The sequence below is a fragment of the Astyanax mexicanus genome, chromosome 1, assembly GCF_023375975.1.
Source record: "Astyanax mexicanus isolate ESR-SI-001 chromosome 1, AstMex3_surface, whole genome shotgun sequence".
Taxonomy (NCBI): domain Eukaryota; kingdom Metazoa; phylum Chordata; class Actinopteri; order Characiformes; family Acestrorhamphidae; genus Astyanax; species Astyanax mexicanus.
In genome coordinates this window covers 119203761-119221440 of record NC_064408.1, presented here as the reverse complement: position 1 = coordinate 119221440, position 17680 = coordinate 119203761, and the positions used below count along the sequence as shown (strand labels likewise).

Below are 17680 nucleotides of genomic sequence, written 5' to 3'. Positions count from 1 at the left end.
TTCCAAATTCACCGTATGGCATTCAAATTCACCTTGGCCTAAGGGACGTTTCCTCAAGTCTTGGTTCTATCTGGTTCTTATTTAAGAGTTTCTCATTGTCAGTTATGGTTCCACAGTGGTACTGCAACATATTCTTAGAAAGTCTTGGTTCTTTGAGGTTCCTCCTCATATTCCTTGGAAATTTTCTTTTAAGCTTTGTCTCCTTGGTTTCTTTTTATCTATAGTTCTACCAGAATTACCCTGGAGACAAAAGAATGAAACCAACATTTTAATCTCAAAAGATATAAAAGCATATAAATAAGTATTTGGCGAAGGCCCCATTATCAGCCCAGGTTTGAAGATTTCTGGAACCACACAGAGTCCTGCCCAATTTTGAAGGCATAGGGGCAAACTGGGCAACTGGGAGAACCATCCTGGAGGTGGTGGTGGGGTTCGATAAAGAACCATGTGGGAGACCTAAAAGTTCTCTCCTAAAAGTTTGAGGAAGAACCCCTTGGGGAAGACGTAGAACTACTAACAGGATGAAGAAGGAACCATAGAAGGAGCCAAAATGTACAGATTACAAGATTACAAGGAAAAAGCCCTGGAAAAAAAAAAGAATTCCTAAGAGTTTAGGGAAGAGCCCCTTGGGGAAGACATAGAATTACTAACAGGATAAAGAAGGAACCCTGGAAGGATCCAAAATTTACAGATTACAAGATTACAAAGAACAACTTTGAGGAAGAATATAGCATCATCAAAACTCCTTAAAAGTCTAAGAAAGAACACCAGGAAGGAATTAAAACTTCCTAATATAATGGGAAACAAACCTTAAAGGAACTGAATGTCCCTAAGTGTGTAATAAAGATCTCTGAAAGGAACTATACCTTCCTAAGTGTCTGAGTGAGATAGAACCCCAGGGATGAACCAAAACTTTAATGGCAAACACCCAAAGAAGGAAAGATGCCCTAAAAGTGTTAACCCAAGAAAGGAACCAAAACTGAACTGCATATTGATTTTTACTGAGACAGTCGCTAGTTTTGAATGGATCCCGTAGGCTTACTGGCTCACAGATGCTAAGTCTAAACTCTGATAAAAAATGTTAAGTATTTTAGTATGGGAAATAGCCCCTAAAATCAACCAAGACAAAAAATTAAAATTGGCTTAATATAATGAGGAATCCAAACTTCCTAAAAAAGAAAGAGACCAAGTTAGGAACCAAAATTCCCCCCCAAAAAAAAAACAAACAAACAAAAAAAAACTTCCAAAGAGTTTGAAAAAGAGACCCAGGGGAAAAAAAACTAATACTCCTAAAAGTTTAAGAAAGAAAAACCCCTGGGAAAAACACAAAACTAAGATTTTAAGGAAGAGGCCCACTGGAAAATCAAAAACTTTCTAAGAATTTGGGGAAGAACCCCTGGGAAAAAATTAAGCTTCCTAACAGTTTGAGGAAGAGCCCCTGGAGGAAAAACACAACTTCCTAGGAATTTTAGGAAGACGCTGTGACAAAAAACACAAAACTTCTTAAGATTTTAAGAAAGCACCCCACTGGAAAATCCAAAACTTTCTAAGAATTTGAGGAAGAATTTGGGGAAAAAAAATAAACGTACTAACAGTTTGAGCAAGAGCCCCTGGGGAAAAAAAAAACAAAACTTCCTACAAATTTTAGAAAGAACCCCTGGAGAAAAATTAAGCTTCCTAAAAGTTTGTAAAAGAACCCCCTGGGTGAAAAACGTTTTTCCTAACAGTTTAGGGAAGAAGCCCTAGGGAAAACACAAAACTTGTGTAAAGTAAAACCCATGGGGAAAAAACTTATATTTCTAAGAGTTTGAGGAAAAAGCCCTGGAAGCAATTAAAACTCAAAAGGAGAAACATCACTAGAAGATAAGGAAGAAACGCATACAAAGAGTTTGTGAGTGTGACTTGTGATTTGTTTAAGTTATTGGTTACTAAAGAGGATATTAAACATATCCGGGTGTTTTATAGATACTTTTTGAAGATTTGCGCCAGTTCCAGCTCCTTCTAAGATTTGATATGTGTCCCAAATCACCTCTTGGTGCCTGGATAATGGAAAGACTCCAATTGTTGGTGTGTTATCCAGTCGCTAGTTTTGAATGGATCCCATAGGCTTACTGGCAAACAGATGCTAAGACTGAACCCTGTGATACAAAATGTTCAGTATTTTAATTTTAATTTAATCAGAACCACTTGGTCCTAATGAATTTTATTACCTGTTGGCCTTAAACGTCAATAAAAAGATGTAAAAGATCACAGCTATGGACTGTGTTACATATTTACAAGCTGTTAGGTTATGTGGGTATTGTTTCTGACTGACCTATATCCTTTTTTCTCTCTCTCTTTCCCATTCTCTGCCTGGCTCATCCCCTCTTTCTTCTACAGAGCCAAGCGCTGGCCCACTACAAAGGCACTAAGCATGCCAAGAAGCTCAAATCCCTCGATGCCCCCAAGTGCAAGCAGAAAAGCTTGGCGGTGACCAGGGAGAATGGCAACAAGGAACCCTGCAAAAGCCTCTCGCCCCCTGTGCCACTGCAGAACGGCACTGATGGGAAAGGTAAGCTTGACGCAAGCTTTTGATGCAAAGCACTTTGTAGAAGGTCGTGAGACTTAGAATTGACACTATTGCAGTTGTATTCAGAAAGTAATTTTCACTTAGAAAGCTATGGCATTCCCAAATACTGGACTTTCAATGATTCCTGTTCTTTTTTGGGGGTAGAATGAGTGACAACATAATCAAAAAAACTATTTGTATTTATTTGTTTTTATAGGTTTGTTTTTTGATCAATGTTGGGTCAAAATTGTACTAAAGATTACAAAATATAGACATTCATCAAAGTATTGTTTAGTTAAAAACAGGAATTGTGCCTTGATCAGACCCTTGGCCCTCAACAACCTTAAATTCTGGTTAGAAAGCCTCTGGTTACCAATCCTGTTACCAATTACTCTGGTCAATCCAAAAGTCTTTTTTTTTTTTTTTTTTTTTTTTTAAAGACGTTATTTCACAGTTTCTGTGCCTCAGTGTTTTCTTGGACTCAACATGTTGAGGAGATTTCTTGTAAAAACACACAGTCTGCCAGGCATTTAACATAGTATTAACATTAGATCAGCGTTGTTCTAGGGTACTGTCTTGGGACATAATGTATATAGATGACATTTTTTAAGCTATGAAACCAGAAAATGGTCTTAAATTCAGCATCACATGCATAATTTGTGCGACAGGCCGAGCTGCTTCTTGCATTAATGCTGTTGATGTTCATTACAGCAAAGGTCACTGCGCAGAACTCGCTCTCCAAGCTCTGTGTAAACCAGGACTTTTGGTTTATATATAAAATAAGTAAACTACATACAAAACCCATATGAAGAAATGAACTATGAAGAAAAAATGATGAAAGATGAAAAAATATATAGATAGGCATGCAGAAATGTACTGTTTAGTTAAGGTTCTTTTTTTTCAGACACATATACAGTACAGGCCAAAAGTTTGGACACCTTCTCTTTTTCAGTGCGTTTTCTTTATTTTCATGAATATTTACATTGTGGATTCTCACTGAAGGCATCAAAACTATGAATGAACACATGTGGAGTTTTATGTACTTAACAAAAAATGAGCTGAACCTCCACAGTCACCGGACCTGAACCCAATCCAGATGGTTTGGGGTGAGCTGGAGCACAGAGTGAAGAAGGCAAAGAAGCAACAAGTGCTAATAAACACCTCTGGGAACTCCTTCCTTCAAGACTGTTGGAAAACTTTTCATTTCAGGTGGCCACCTCTTAATGAAGCTCATTGAGAGAATGATGCCAAGAGTGTAATCAGAGCAAAGGGTGACTATTTTGAAGAAACTAGAATATAAAACATGTTTTTTGTTAAGTTAATAAAACTCCGAATGTGTTCATTCATAGTTCATTCATAGCTTCAGAGAGAATCTACAATGTAAACAGTCATGAAAATAAAGAAAACGCACTGAAGAAGAGAAGCTGTTTCCAAACTTTTGGCCTGTACTGTACCTCTGGTTATTGTGGCTATTGGCTGTCCTAAAAGTCGCTAGAAGTTGCTAATCGCAATCGCCTCATTTGCATAAAACATGTTTTTGAAGCTGTAAAGGAATAACGTTGTGGAAGAGAAAAAAGTGAGTAAAAAACACCTTACATATACAAATAAACAACTTCTGTTGCCTTTGAAACAGGAAGTCACTTCACAAATTTTTTTACGTAAATTACATAAGAAATGAACTTTTCTGACCTTCCTTGACCTAGAGCTCCATATAATCTACGTCTTATTCATTTGTTTCTTGTCTACTTTAAATCTATTCTTTTTCTTCTCTTCTTGTCCTTTTCTTCTCAGTCTTTTTTTGTATCATATTCTTTTCTATTATTTTCAACTTGAAATCTTTGTTTCTCTTCTCTTCTCTTCTCTTCTCTTCTCTTCTCTTCTCTTCTCTTCTCTTCTCTTCTCTTCTCTTCTCTTCTTAGTCTTGTTGTGTTTCATATTCTTTCCTCTGGTTTTCTCCTCTATTCTCTTCTCATTTTTTGTCTTATATTCCATTCACTTCTTATTTCATGTCCCATTCACTTTTTTCACCTTCACCTTTTCTTTTATTTCATATTCTTTCAATACCTTCTCTTCTCATTTTTGTTTTATGTTCCATTCACTTCTCATCTTATTTCTCTTCTCTTGTCTTCTCTTCTCTTCTTTTCTCATTTTTGTTTTATGTTCCATTCACAACTCATTTTCTCTTCTCTTCTCTTCTCTTCACATTGTTGTTTTATATTCCATTCACTTCTCATCTTATTTCTCTTCTCTTGTCTTCTCTTCTCTTCTTTTCCCATTTTTTGTTTTATATTCCATTTGTTTTACATTCCATTCACTCATTTTCTCTTCTCTTCTCTTCTCTTCACATTGTTGTTTTATATTCCATTCACTTCTCATCTTATTTCTCTTCTCTTGTCTTCTCTTCTCTTCTTTTCCCATTTTTTGTTTTATATTCCATTTGTTTTACATTCCATTCACTCATTTTCTCTTCTCTTCTCTTCTCTTCTCTTTTTACATAAATTACTTAAGAAATTAACTTTTCTGACCTTCCTTGACCTACAACTCCATATAATCCAGGTCAGCTCGGTCCAACAACGTTACAGACCCTTTTCTTAGAAACCCGGGAGTCTCTAACGCAGAAACGACCCAAACAAGGCTTTTCACGTCAGGGTTTATTACTGATTCAGGAGATGGAGTCCTGCCCCACTGGATCACGCTAAGCTCTCTGGCCCGAGACTGCGTGCGTAAGCACTTTCTGGAATTAGCTACACCCAACACATGTTTGGAACCAGTCGCAGAATCGTAATTTAACCTCCTTTTTCTTCCTTTCTTTCTTTTCCTTCTTTCTTTGATATGCCCTCTCGGGCTCAGGAGGGCTCGTCTCGCTCTCCGAGAACATCTATTTCTGCTCAAACACCTGCAACAATTTGATGGCTTTTTTTATGGGACAGGTGTTACCCTAAAGTTCCTGGAAGTGATCCATCCCAGACCCCCGACTCCACTGCCTTAAATTACCCCCAAATTTCAGTAACAACATCCTGCATGTCAGAGCTGCAGGCCAGGCTGAGCGCTGTTAGCCTCTTAGGCTCAGATGGAATCTCCATCCTGAGAAAAGAAAAAGAGATGAATGCAAAAATGTGGAGCAGCAGATGGCCCGGGGTCCTCAACATGTGTGGCCAATCCAGCATCCAGCAATCCAGCAAACCAGTGTCCAGAAAAAAACCCTACTCTTCTACTCTCTTCTTCTCTTCTCTTTTATAACTTTTGTCTCAAAACGTTTGTCTTTTTTTATTCTTCTTGTGTCTCATTTTTGCTCTTCTTCTCTCATTTCTTCTCATTTGCTATCTTTATATCTTTATTTCTTTTTTTTTTTAGCTAGGCCAATAATGATAAAAATGATTCGGAGGAAAGCGCAGCGACTCGGTTCCGATACAACAGCTCACAGACGCAGCCTTGTGCTGATCCACATCACCCTAGAAGTGATGAGGGGAAAGAGCGCCATCTACTGTACCCACCCAGAGAGAGCAAGAAAGCCAATTGTGCGCTCTCTTTGTGCTCCTGCAGCTGATGGCAAGCTGCATAACCAGGATTTGAACCAGTAATCTTCTGAACATAGTGGCAATGCTTTAGACAGCTGGACTACTCTTTTATTCCTTCTCCTTTCATCTTAATTTGTCTATTCTCGTCTATTCTTTACCCTCTATTCTTCTTTTTTGTCTCATATACCTTCAATACTTTTCTCTTCTCTTCTCATTTTTTGTTTTATATTCCATTCACTTCTCATCTTTTTTCTCTTCACTTCTCTTCTCAGTCGTCTTTTGTCTCATATTCTTTCTAATGGTTTTCTTTTATTATAATATATTCCATTCACTTCTCATCTCATGTCCCATTCACATCTCTTCACCTTCCATTATTCTTTTGTATTATATATTATTTTAATACTTTTTTCTTTTCTTTTCTCATCTCTTCTCTTCGTCTTTCCCTCTATCATTGTAGTTTCTCATCTTGTCTCGTCTCTTCTATTCTCAATCTCTTATTCCTTTTCCTCTATTTTTTTGTCTTATTACTTTGCTTTTCTTCTACTTTAAATCTTAGTTTGTCTCATATTATTTCTCTTCTCTTTTCTTCTCTTCTCTTCTCATTTTTTTTATATTCCATTCACTTCTCATCTTCTTTCTCTTCACTTCTCTTGTCAGTTCTTCTTTTGTCTCATATTCTTTCTTATTGTTTTCTCTTTAATTATAATATATTCCATTCACTTCTCATCTTATGTCCCATTCACTTCTCTTCACCGTCAGTTCTTCTTTTGTCTCATATTTTTATTCAATACTTTTTTCTTCTCCTCTTTTCTCCTCCTATTCTTGCATTCTTTCTCTTCTTTCTCTAATCTCACCTTTTTCCTTTGTTTTTCTCTTTTTTTGTAGTTTATTCATTTTTCATTCTTCTTGCAATTCTGTTTAGTTCTGCCTTTTCTGTTTTCTTCTCTAATGTCATCTCTTTATTCTTGTTTTTTACTTGCTTCTCTTCTCCATCTGTCATTGTTCTCCTCTTCTTTTAATCATTTTCATCATTTTTCTGTCTTTTGTTCTTTTTGATGTACTTGTCTGTAAATTCTCCATCCTCCCTTCTGTCGGTTCTGGTCCTCTTCCGTTCTTCATGTTTTGTTTCCTTGCTTTCTTTTTCTCTTTTGTTTCCTCATTCTCTGTCACTTCCATTCTTTTGTCTGCTCTCCTCTGTCTGTGTCCTTTTGTTTTGTCTTCTTCTATTTGTCTCGTCTTCTATTGTTCTGTTGTGTTTTCTTTATTTTTGTCCATTCTTTTTTTGCTTCTTGATCCCTCTTTCATTTAATCTTTCCTTCGTGTTCTGTGCAGGATTGTAATTCTGAGTACAGCTGTCTTTCTCTCTCTCTCTCTTTCCTCTATTTCTCTTATTTTTATATTTATTCTTATTCTTATTCTCTTTTTTTACTATCGTTCTCTATTTATTTCAATCACTTCTCTTACATCTTATCTATTTCTTTTTATTATTTCTTTTTCTCTTTCTTTCTCTTTCTCTCTTTCTGTTTCTCTATTTCTCTTACTTTCTTTTTCTCTATTTTCTCTATTTATATTTCTCTCTCTCTCTCTCTCTCAGGCAGGTGACTGGCAGTAGTGGGTGTTAGGCAGGCAGGCGATGGCGGGAGTTAGGCAGCCAGTGGCGGGTGTTAGGAAGGCAGTAGCGAGTGTTAGGCAGGCAGTGGCAGGTGTTAGGTGACAGTGGCAGGTGTTAGGCAGACAGTGGCGGGTGTTAGGCAGGCAGGCGATGGCGGGAGTTAGGCAGGCAGTGGTTGGTGTTAGGAAGGCAGTAGCGAGTGTTAGGCAGGCAGTGGCAGGTGTTAGGTGGGCAGTGGCAGGTGTTAGGCAGGCAGGCTATGGCGGGAGTTAGGCCGCCAGTGGCGGGTGTTAGGAAGGCAGTAGCGAGTGTTAGGCAGGCAGTGGCAGGTGTTAGGTGGGCAGTGGCAGGTGTTAGGCAGACAGTGGCGGGTGTTAGGCAGGCAGGCAGTGGCGGGTGTTAGGCAGGCATTTAGGTGGTGGCGGATGGTAAATGGCAGTGGTGGGTAGCAGGCAGGCAGTGGCCAGTGGCAGGCAGGCAGTGGCAGATGTTAGGCAGGCAGTGGCGGGTGGCAGGCAGGCAGTGGCGGGTGGCAGGCAGGCAGTGGCGGGTGGCTGCTCAGAGTGGATGGGGTTTAGGCTCAGGTGACCCTAGCTCCTGTAGCTCCTCTCTTAGCGTAGCGTTAGCGTGAGAGCGTGTGTTTGGAGAGTGCCAGGCGTTAATGAATATTAATGCGGGGAGATGTCAGGGAGATGAATAGCGGAGGCGGCGGAGAGGCGCATTAGCCGGGGTTTATTTGGCACCGGATCAGGATCTGGAATGAAAAGCAGAGGGCACAGAGAGTAACAGGCCAGCCACAGAGAGGGGGACGGCCTTCTGGAGTGTCTGTTTAACATGCGGATTTCAGCACTTTCTCTTTTTGTTCTCAGCATAATACCAGGCTGGAGCGGTAAATATGCAGCGTTTATGAGTAATCTCAGCATAAAAGATCAGTTCTCTTAGAGAATAAATCACTCAGACACATCCAGACAAATTAGCTACAACAAACAAAGAGTTTTAAACAGCCAGTAAACCCAATAATGTTAGTAAATGTTACAAATTTTTTGCATTATTTTTACATTTTCTGCATTTTAGAGTAATACTGAAATAATTTAAACTATAAATTTAAAAGATATGGAATTGTTTAGTAATCTAAAAGTGTTAAACAAACCAGAATATATTTATATTTTAGATTTTTCAAACTAGCACATCGTGCTTAGATGACAGCTTTTAACCTCTTGTGCAACATTTTCTCATTCAGCTTTATGAGGTGTTAACAGCTGAAATCCATCCATCCGTTTCTGTGAGTTGGACGAGTTTGGTGTCGTTTGGATGCTCCCTTACTGTGACGTCACCACCACTCGTATATCAACCACCACCAGAACCACCAGACCCACTAGATCAGTTGAAGATTCTCCATTTTGGCCTACTGGTTGAGAACCTCAGACAGTACACAGCAGAATTAGCCAGCAGACTTCTTCTGAGGGAGGAATCTGTACCTACTCTCTGTGGCAAGTCATGTTAAGTTAAGCATGAACTAGCTTGTTCATGTTTTGCCATTTTGCACAAGCAACAGGATGTACAGCATTTTCTCAGTCAGCTTTATGAAGTAGAATAACATGGCTTTCAGTTAACAGCTGTGCTGAACTCATCAGGAGTTAATTACTTTAAGAATGTACTGTGTCTTAATGTTAGTTTGAGAGCATCAGTTGTAAAGTAGTGAAGAGGTAGAGTTACAGGTATACAGCGAATAGTGAATATTTGAGTAATGTTCTAATCCAGATTATGAGAAGCAAAAACTACTCAACTAAATAAAGAAAAGGAAATTTCAAGAACTTTGAAAGTATCCTCAAGTGAAGGCGCAAAGAATTTGTGCACCAGGAGTGTAAAGCATAAAGTTATCCAAAAGCAGTGTGTAAGACTGGTGGAGGAGAACATGATGCCAAGATGCATGATTAAAACTGTGATTAAAAACCAGGTTTATTCCACCAAATATTGATTTCTGAAGTCTTAAAACTTTATGAATATGAACTTGTTTTAAAGTCTGAAAGCTCTGCATCTTTTTTGTTATTTCAGCCATTTCTCATTTCCTGCAAATAAATGCTTTAAATGACAATATTTTAATTTGTAATTTGGGAGAAATGTTGTCTGTAGTTTATAGAATAAAACAACAATGTTCATTTTACTCAAACATAAACCTATAAATAGCAAAATTAGATAAACTGATTCAGAAACTGAAGTTTATGTTGTGTGTTATTTTACGTGACACAGTGTGTATGCATGTGTGTGTGTGTGTGTGTGTGTGACAGGTGAAGAAAAGCAGACGCAATAGAGTTGCATCAGGTTTGTTATTTGTTGATAGTGAATAATAGTGAGTAATGTGTTTGAGTTGGGTTGCATCATTAAGACGTGCGGAGGGTAATGGAGCTGTCTGACAAAGTCAGAAATACAGAAACCGCGTGTCAGCGGTGTGTGTTAGCAGAATGCTAATGTGGGTGCAAGTAGTGCTTGTTCACGAGTGGAGTGTGTGTGTGTGTGTGTGTGTGTGTGTGTGTGGCCGTGTTGTGCTGTTCCACCAAGATGGACAGAGGACAGCAAGATTGTTGCTTTAGATTAGAAGATGACTCAGCAGCCGTCTGTCAGCAGGCTCACACACACGGTGTGTGTGTGTGTGTGTGTGTGTGTGTGTGTGTGGGAGAAAAAGAGATGCCTATAGCCCAGCCACCATCTCTCAGTTCCAGTCCAGTGCCGCAGGAAATGTACCCTGATATTAGCTATTAAAGAGCAGATTGTCAGGGGAGGCATGCCAGCTAGTGACAGCTGTACAATGGAGCCAAGGGTAGGAGGGGGGTGGGGGGGGGGTGGAGGAGGTGGTGGAGGGGGAAGAATAGAGGGAAAAGAGAGAGAGAGAAAGAGAGAGAGAGAAAAAGAGAGAGCGCACGCCGACTTTTAGCTTGTTCAGTCATCAGCAGCAGCCAAACTGCTGCATCTCTCCCCCCAGCCTGGGCCGACACACAGCCATTCACCAGGCAGTGGGCCGGAAAAAGCCCTTACACACTCATACAAACATGCACACTCACACACACACACACACTCACACACACTCTCACACACACACTCACACACTCTCACATATCACAGCCTGGCAAATCTGATGATGCCGCTGCGAATTAAACCCTCCTTTTACTGAAAAAGACAGGAGAACCTTTCTCCAGACGCTCAGCAAAGAACTAGAAAACTAGAAACTCTGTGGGCTGCGTCCCAAACCCACTACCTCCCTACTTCCTTACTTCTCTACTTCCCTACTTTCCTGCCAGAGGTGGGAATCACAAAGCATCAAACGTTACGATATAATCAATATTATCACTAGTCAGAGTTGTGTAAGTGTAAGTAGGTGTAAAAGTAATGAAGTACAAATACTAGAAGATACGGTAACACTTTCGATGAATGTCATCTTTATTAGACCCTATAACCACATTCATAACAAATTATAATGCATTCATAAGGCATTATAAACGTGACTTTACATATTTATAAAAATGCATAACCCATTATAGCCATCATTGTTAAGCATTATGACTTGTGATCATAATACATTATAACCGGTGCTTATAATATATATGTTAAAATAGCATATCTCTATTATTAATAATCTAGTCCTACAATGAAAGTCTGGCACTTTACTTAAAGCGCACAAAGACCTGTTATAATACACTATAATTGACTATAAATAATATAGTATTCAAGACAAGAATAATTTATCAGTGGTTAAAAATATATTAATAGGATTATTGAGGGTGTGTTTATAAGTTGGAAGCTTTTTTAGTCATGATAAAGTCTACAAGCTGGGACTGAGTTTCTTGGTATTGATGTATAACATGTTATAAACACAGCTATTAATGCATTATAATCACAGTTCATGCTGCATAATAAACATTGCTATAATGACTTACACATTTTTATAAATATGTATAGCCAGGTTTATAAAGCCTTATGAATGCATTATAATTATTATGTTATGAATGTGGTTATAGAGTTTAATAGAGATGACATTCATAGAAGTGTTACCGTAGAAACTAGTAGAGAACACTTTCTATGAATGTCATGTCTAATAGACATTATAAACATACTCATAACACGTTACAAAGCATTTATAAGGCTTTATAAACATGGATATAAATATTATACATGTATACAAACCTATAAGAGCCGCGGCGGCGGGCTCTGTGTTTACATCAGCGATGCTTGGTGTCGGAACGTTGTTGTGGTCTGTAAACACTGCTCACCGGTAGTGGAACTGATGATTATCAAATGCCGTCCGTTCTATCTACCGAGAGATTTCTCCGCCATGCTGATCGCTGCTGTTTACATCCCTCCGACCTTCAACAACAGCGTGAGGAGTGAAGCACTGAATGAACTGTACCAGTACATCAGTGAGCAGCAGACAGCGCACCCAGATGCTTTTCTCATTCTGGCTGGAGATTTCAACCATGCAGACCCAAAGAGTGTGTTTTCGGGACTTTTTAAACACATAGACTTTCCAACCAGGGGAAACAACATATTGGACCAGGTCTTTACTAGACACAGAGGAGCCTACCGAGCCTCCCCCCTCCCCCACCTGGGAGCCTCTGATCACCTCACCATTATGCTAATGCCAGCTTACAGACCACTGGTTAAAGTCACCAAACCAGTTCTTAAGCAGGTACGAGTATGGCCAAAGGGTTCCTCAGAGGCACTTCAGGACTGTTTCAGCACAACAGACTGGAATATGTTCAGAGAGGCTGCCACCCACAACAACTCCACAGACATTCAGGAGTACACAGAAACTGTCTCTGCCTACATCACCAAGTGCACTGATGATGTAACCGACCTCAAGACCGTCACTGTTCGAGCGAATCAGAAACCATGGCTGACAGGAGAGGTCCACAAGCTCCTGAAGGCCAGAAATGCAGCCTTCAGAACAGGTGACCAGGCAGGCCTGAGGTCAGCCAGGGCCAACCTGTCCCGCGGGATCAGGAAAGCTAAGAGGCTGTACTCAAAGAAGATTTCCCAACACTTCAGTGACAGCAGAGACACACAGAACCTGTGGCAGGGTATCCAGTCTATCACAGGCTATAAACCACATCCACAGACCTGCGACAGCGACACATCTCTGCTGAACGACCTGAATGGGTTCTTCGCAAGGTTCGAGCCACTCAACAACACACCCGCCCAGAAATCCATCCTTCCTCCTGGTGACCAGGTGCTGACGCTGTCCCCAGACAGTGTGAGGAGAGCATTCAGCAGGATCAATGCTCGGAAAGCTCCTGGGCCTGACAACATTCCTGGCCGTGTGCTGAGAGACTGTGCCTGGGAACTCGCAGAGGTTTATACTGACATTTATAACACCTCTCTGAGTCAGGCGGTGGTTCCCACATGCTTCAAAGCCACCACCATCATCCCTGTCCCAAAGAAGGCATCGCCATCCTGTTTCAATGACTATCGTCCAGTTGCACTCACCCCCATCCTCATGAAGTGCTTCGAACGACTAGTCATGCATCACATCAAGTCTTTGCTCCCCCCCTCCCTGGACCCCTACCAGTTTGCTTATCGGTCAAATCGCTCGACCGATGATGCCATCTCCACTGTTCTCCACTCAGCCCTCACACACCTGGACAAGAAAGACACCTACGTCAGAATGCTGTTTGTTGACTTCAGCTCAGCATTCAACACAATCGTCCCCCAACAGCTCATACACAAACTGGACAGTCTGGGGCTGAGCACTTCACTGTGCAACTGGCTGTTAGACTTCCTGACTGGAAGACCACAGGCAGTGCGGGTTGGCAGCAGCACATCCAGCATCACCACACTGAACACAGGGGCTCCCCAAGGATGTGTGCTGAGCCCCCTTCTGTTCACTCTGCTGACCCACGATTGCACACCAGCACACACCTCCAACCTCTTCATCAAGTTTGCGGATGACACGACGGTGGTGGGTCTCATCAGCAACAACGATGAGTCACACTACAGGAGCGAGGTGAGCCGCCTGGCCTCCTGGTGCAAACACAACAATCTCTCTCTGAACACAGAGAAGACCAAGGAGATTGTTGTGGACTTCAGGAGAACTCACACACTGCACACCCCTCTGTTCATCAACGGAACTGCTGTGGAGAGGGTGAGCAGCACCAAGTTCCTGGGTGTGCACGTCACAGAGGACCTCTCCTGGAGCACCAACTCAGCGTCACTGGCCAGGAAGGCAAATCAGCGTCTCTACTTTCTCCGCAAGCTGAGAAGAGCTGGAGCCCCCACCCCCATCATGACCACCTTCTACAGAGGGGCCATCGAGAGCATACTGACCAGCTGTTTCACCGTGTGGTACGGGGCCTGCACAGCATCCTGCCGCAGGACCCTCCAGCGCATCGTGAGAGCAGCTGAGAAGATTGTTGGCACCTCTCTCCCCTCCCTTCAGGACCTGTACAGCTCCCGCCTCACACGGAAAGCCCTCCGTCTGGCAGGAGATCCCTCTCAACCACTACACAGCTTCTTCAGCCTGCTGCCATCAGGGAGGAGACTGCGGAGTCTCGGGGCGAGGACCAGCAGACTGCGAGACAGCCCCATCCATCAGGCTGTGAGGATGCTGAACTCTCTTCCTGCTCTACCCCCATCCCAATCCTGCCCCCAGCACACACTCACTCAGCATCCTGAACCCCCACTAATACAGTACTGAAACTCTGCACTACAATGCACAAAGTACTGGTCCCTTCCAAACGGACTTGCACTACACAACACCTGCACTACTGATATACTTGCACTGTCAATACGCACTTTAATTCCACTTAATTAAACTGTGAATTTTAAGGACTTACGCACCCATTCACTTTACCAGCCTTAAGCTATATACCATATACCGTATTTGCACTACTGTTATTTACTATTTTTACTGTCATTCCATCTCAATCACCATCAATATTGCACTATTGTCTTACGTATGTTTATTGTGTCTTGCTGTATTGAATATATAGTGTCTCCCACTCTTTTATATTATAATTATATATCTATTTTTACTTATTTACTTATATTTATATATCTATTTCTCCCCCACACCACTGCACCTTGTTTTTGTCTCATGTATGTCTATTTGTGTCCCTGCTGTATTGTACACATAGTGTCTCCCATTCTCCTTTATTATATCTATTATCTGTACTTGCTGTAAAATTGGGAAGGAGAGTAACGTAATTTCAATTCTCTGTATGTCCTGTACATATGCAGTATTGACAATAAAACTACTTGACTTGACTTGACTTGATAAGACATTTTAGTCATGTTTATTATGCATTATAAATAGTCAGGTACTAAAAAAACGACCATATCAAACCAATTTTAGCTTCCCTCCACTGGCTACCTGTTTCTTTTAGAGTCAAATTTAAGGTTTTATTACTAGTCAATAAATTAATTAATGTTTCAGCACCTTTTTGATAGACTTAAAAAGAGCGGAGAGGAGGCTTTCTGTTTTTATGTGCCAAAAATCTGGAACACATTACTGATAAAGAAAAAGCTAAAAACGTATATTTTTACATTTAGCTTTTAATTAGACCTTATTCTTATTTTTTCTAGCTTTTAATTAGATCCTTCTTCTTATTTATTTATTATTTTAACTGTTTTATTGTTTGATTCTATTTTTGTACTACCATAATATAATCTTACTTTTTTATTCTTCTAGCATTTAATTAGATTTGATTTTTATCTGTCTGCTTTTTTGGTTGTATTATTACTCTATCATAATTTTCATTCATTTGTTTATGAGTATTATGTTTTATTAGTGCTCATTTTAATTGACTTTTTGTTGTTTTTGTTTTTCAGTTGTCTTGCTTGCTTGTTGTGCTCGATTTCTTACTTTCTTTCCCCCATGTAAAATTTTTTTGTATGACAGGTGCTATATAAATAAAGAATATTTATTATTATTATTATTATTATTATTATTATTAAATTGTAATCTTAATTCATCATCAGATGAGTTTATAAGATTCTATATGGCAGTATCAAGAAAGCATGCTATAATTACTATTACCTATAAGGTGCTCTGTATTTAGGCACATTGGATTATAAGGCACATTTTCAAAGTCAAACGAGTGCTGGATCTTAATCTACACAGATTTCTCTCCTGAAAACACTTCCATTTATTTAAAGTAAGTTAAGATCGGCAATATTTTAGCACGGTTAAATGCAGTGTTGGGAGTAACGGCGTTAAAACTAACGGCGTTACTAACGCCGTTACTTTTTTCAGTAACGAGTAATCTAACTAATTACTCTGACTGTAACTATAACGCCGTTACCATTTCCGACACCCCGTTACTGCACGTTACTTTAGCCTCTATGAACTTTTTTTTGTTGTAACTTTGGTTTGCCCTGGTTAACCCCTCCTCTTTCCGGTGAACTTGAGCTTCTGGCCGCTGTGCCTGTGGTTTGGCGTGGTGAAGTGAGGCACAATTGTGACGATTTGCGTGCTCTAATCAATTCAGTGATTGCCGTGGACAACCCAAGTTCCGAATTAAGGATGTTAAGCTCTTTTTAGCTGCTCCGGTTTTTGTGGTGCTGCTGCTTTCTCTTTTAGAGCTTAGATTCTCTGCCCGAATCCCACCTGACCTGAGGACCGACCCGAAATCAGGCTCCTATTTTTATTTTATATAAAGCTCTGGTGTGATAATCACAATGTTGCTAAATAACCAATTATTATTGTTCACTAAAGCAAATGAAATAGCGAAAACTGAAAGTGAAAAAACATTTGTGTTAACTGAATCTAATAAAAACGGTAATTAAAAGTAAAAAAAAAACATAACTATCTCGAACTGTATTTTGTGTTTATAAAACTAACTAAAACGAACTGAAATTACTGAATTTTCATGTTTAATTTATTTATAAGAGCTGTTGTACAGCGGAGTTGTACAGCGGGCGGTGTAGCCGCAAAATACGACAGAAAACACTGAAAAACTGCAGAACTATGTATGGGATTACAATATGAGCGCCAGGCAGATGAAAGAGAAACAGGAGATTCAGTATGTGAGAACATTTACCTGTGAGTAGCTCATTCCAGAACAAGCAAATCTCTCTCTCTCTCTCTCTTTCTCTCTCTCTCTCTCTCTCTCACGTTTATTAGATTGATCTCTCTGATGAGATGTGTGAAAACTAATAAAAACTAGCAAGCCCATCCTAAAAACAAATTAAAACTTACTGAATTAAACTATAATAAAATGAAAAATGTAATCACGTAGCTCTGGGGGCACGTGAACGCCTCCGCGTTTGACTTGCAGCATTGTGTGTAGCTGTTCTTAAAAATCATTTTAATTAAATAATAGTTCTATGCTTCTATGTTACAGTGTTAATTAACATAATTCTGATCATATTTCACTCATTCAATCAGCCCGAAAACAGACAGTTTATGGTTTGGGTTGGCTCGGGCTCATAATGACAGTTCATGGTTCGGTCTTGGGCAGAACGGGCACGGGCTCCGGCTGGGTCGGGTCGGATTTTTTGGGCCGATCTAAGCTCTATTCTCTTTTGGTGAAACTGTTATATTAATACCATTTTAACGGTCATTAGATTGTTGTTTTTGTCCATTATTTTGTTTATATATACATATTTCCTTTGAGTGTGGCTTGGTTTGTTTAACTCCATCCCCAGACGCGTTTTTCCGTTTTTTCCGTTTTTTTCAGTATTATATGTTTTAGTAATTTTCTTTGGTTCTGTGAAGAATTTCGTTTTTATTTTTTGTAATTCGTTAGATTATATTTTTGTCAACATTTTGGGTTTATTATCGTTTGGTATTTTTCTAATAATAGTAAATACATAATTCATTTCCTTTTTTTTTGACGGGCGAATAATAAAAGTAACGCGATAGTTACTTTTACTGGTAACTAATTACTTTTATAGTGGAGTAACTCCATTAGTAACTGAGTTACTTTTTTGGAGAAGTAACGAGTAACTATAACTAATTACTTTTTTAAAGTAACGTGCCCAACACTGGTTAAATGTCACGGTAAATGTGTT

The 17680-nt window shown here is 39.8% G+C and overlaps 1 protein-coding gene across 3 annotated transcripts in view; it reads left to right on the top strand.

Moving 5' to 3' along the window:
- The window catches only part of znf385d (zinc finger protein 385D), a 140507-nt gene that overhangs the window by 95917 nt on the left and 26910 nt on the right, over positions 1 to 17680 (top strand). For all 3 annotated transcript variants that reach the window (XM_049467585.1, XM_049467584.1, XM_049467583.1), the window contains one exon: positions 2380 to 2551. In XM_049467585.1, the coding sequence (XP_049323542.1) occupies positions 2380 to 2551 (172 nt within the window). The remainder of the gene's footprint in view (positions 1 to 2379; positions 2552 to 17680) is intronic.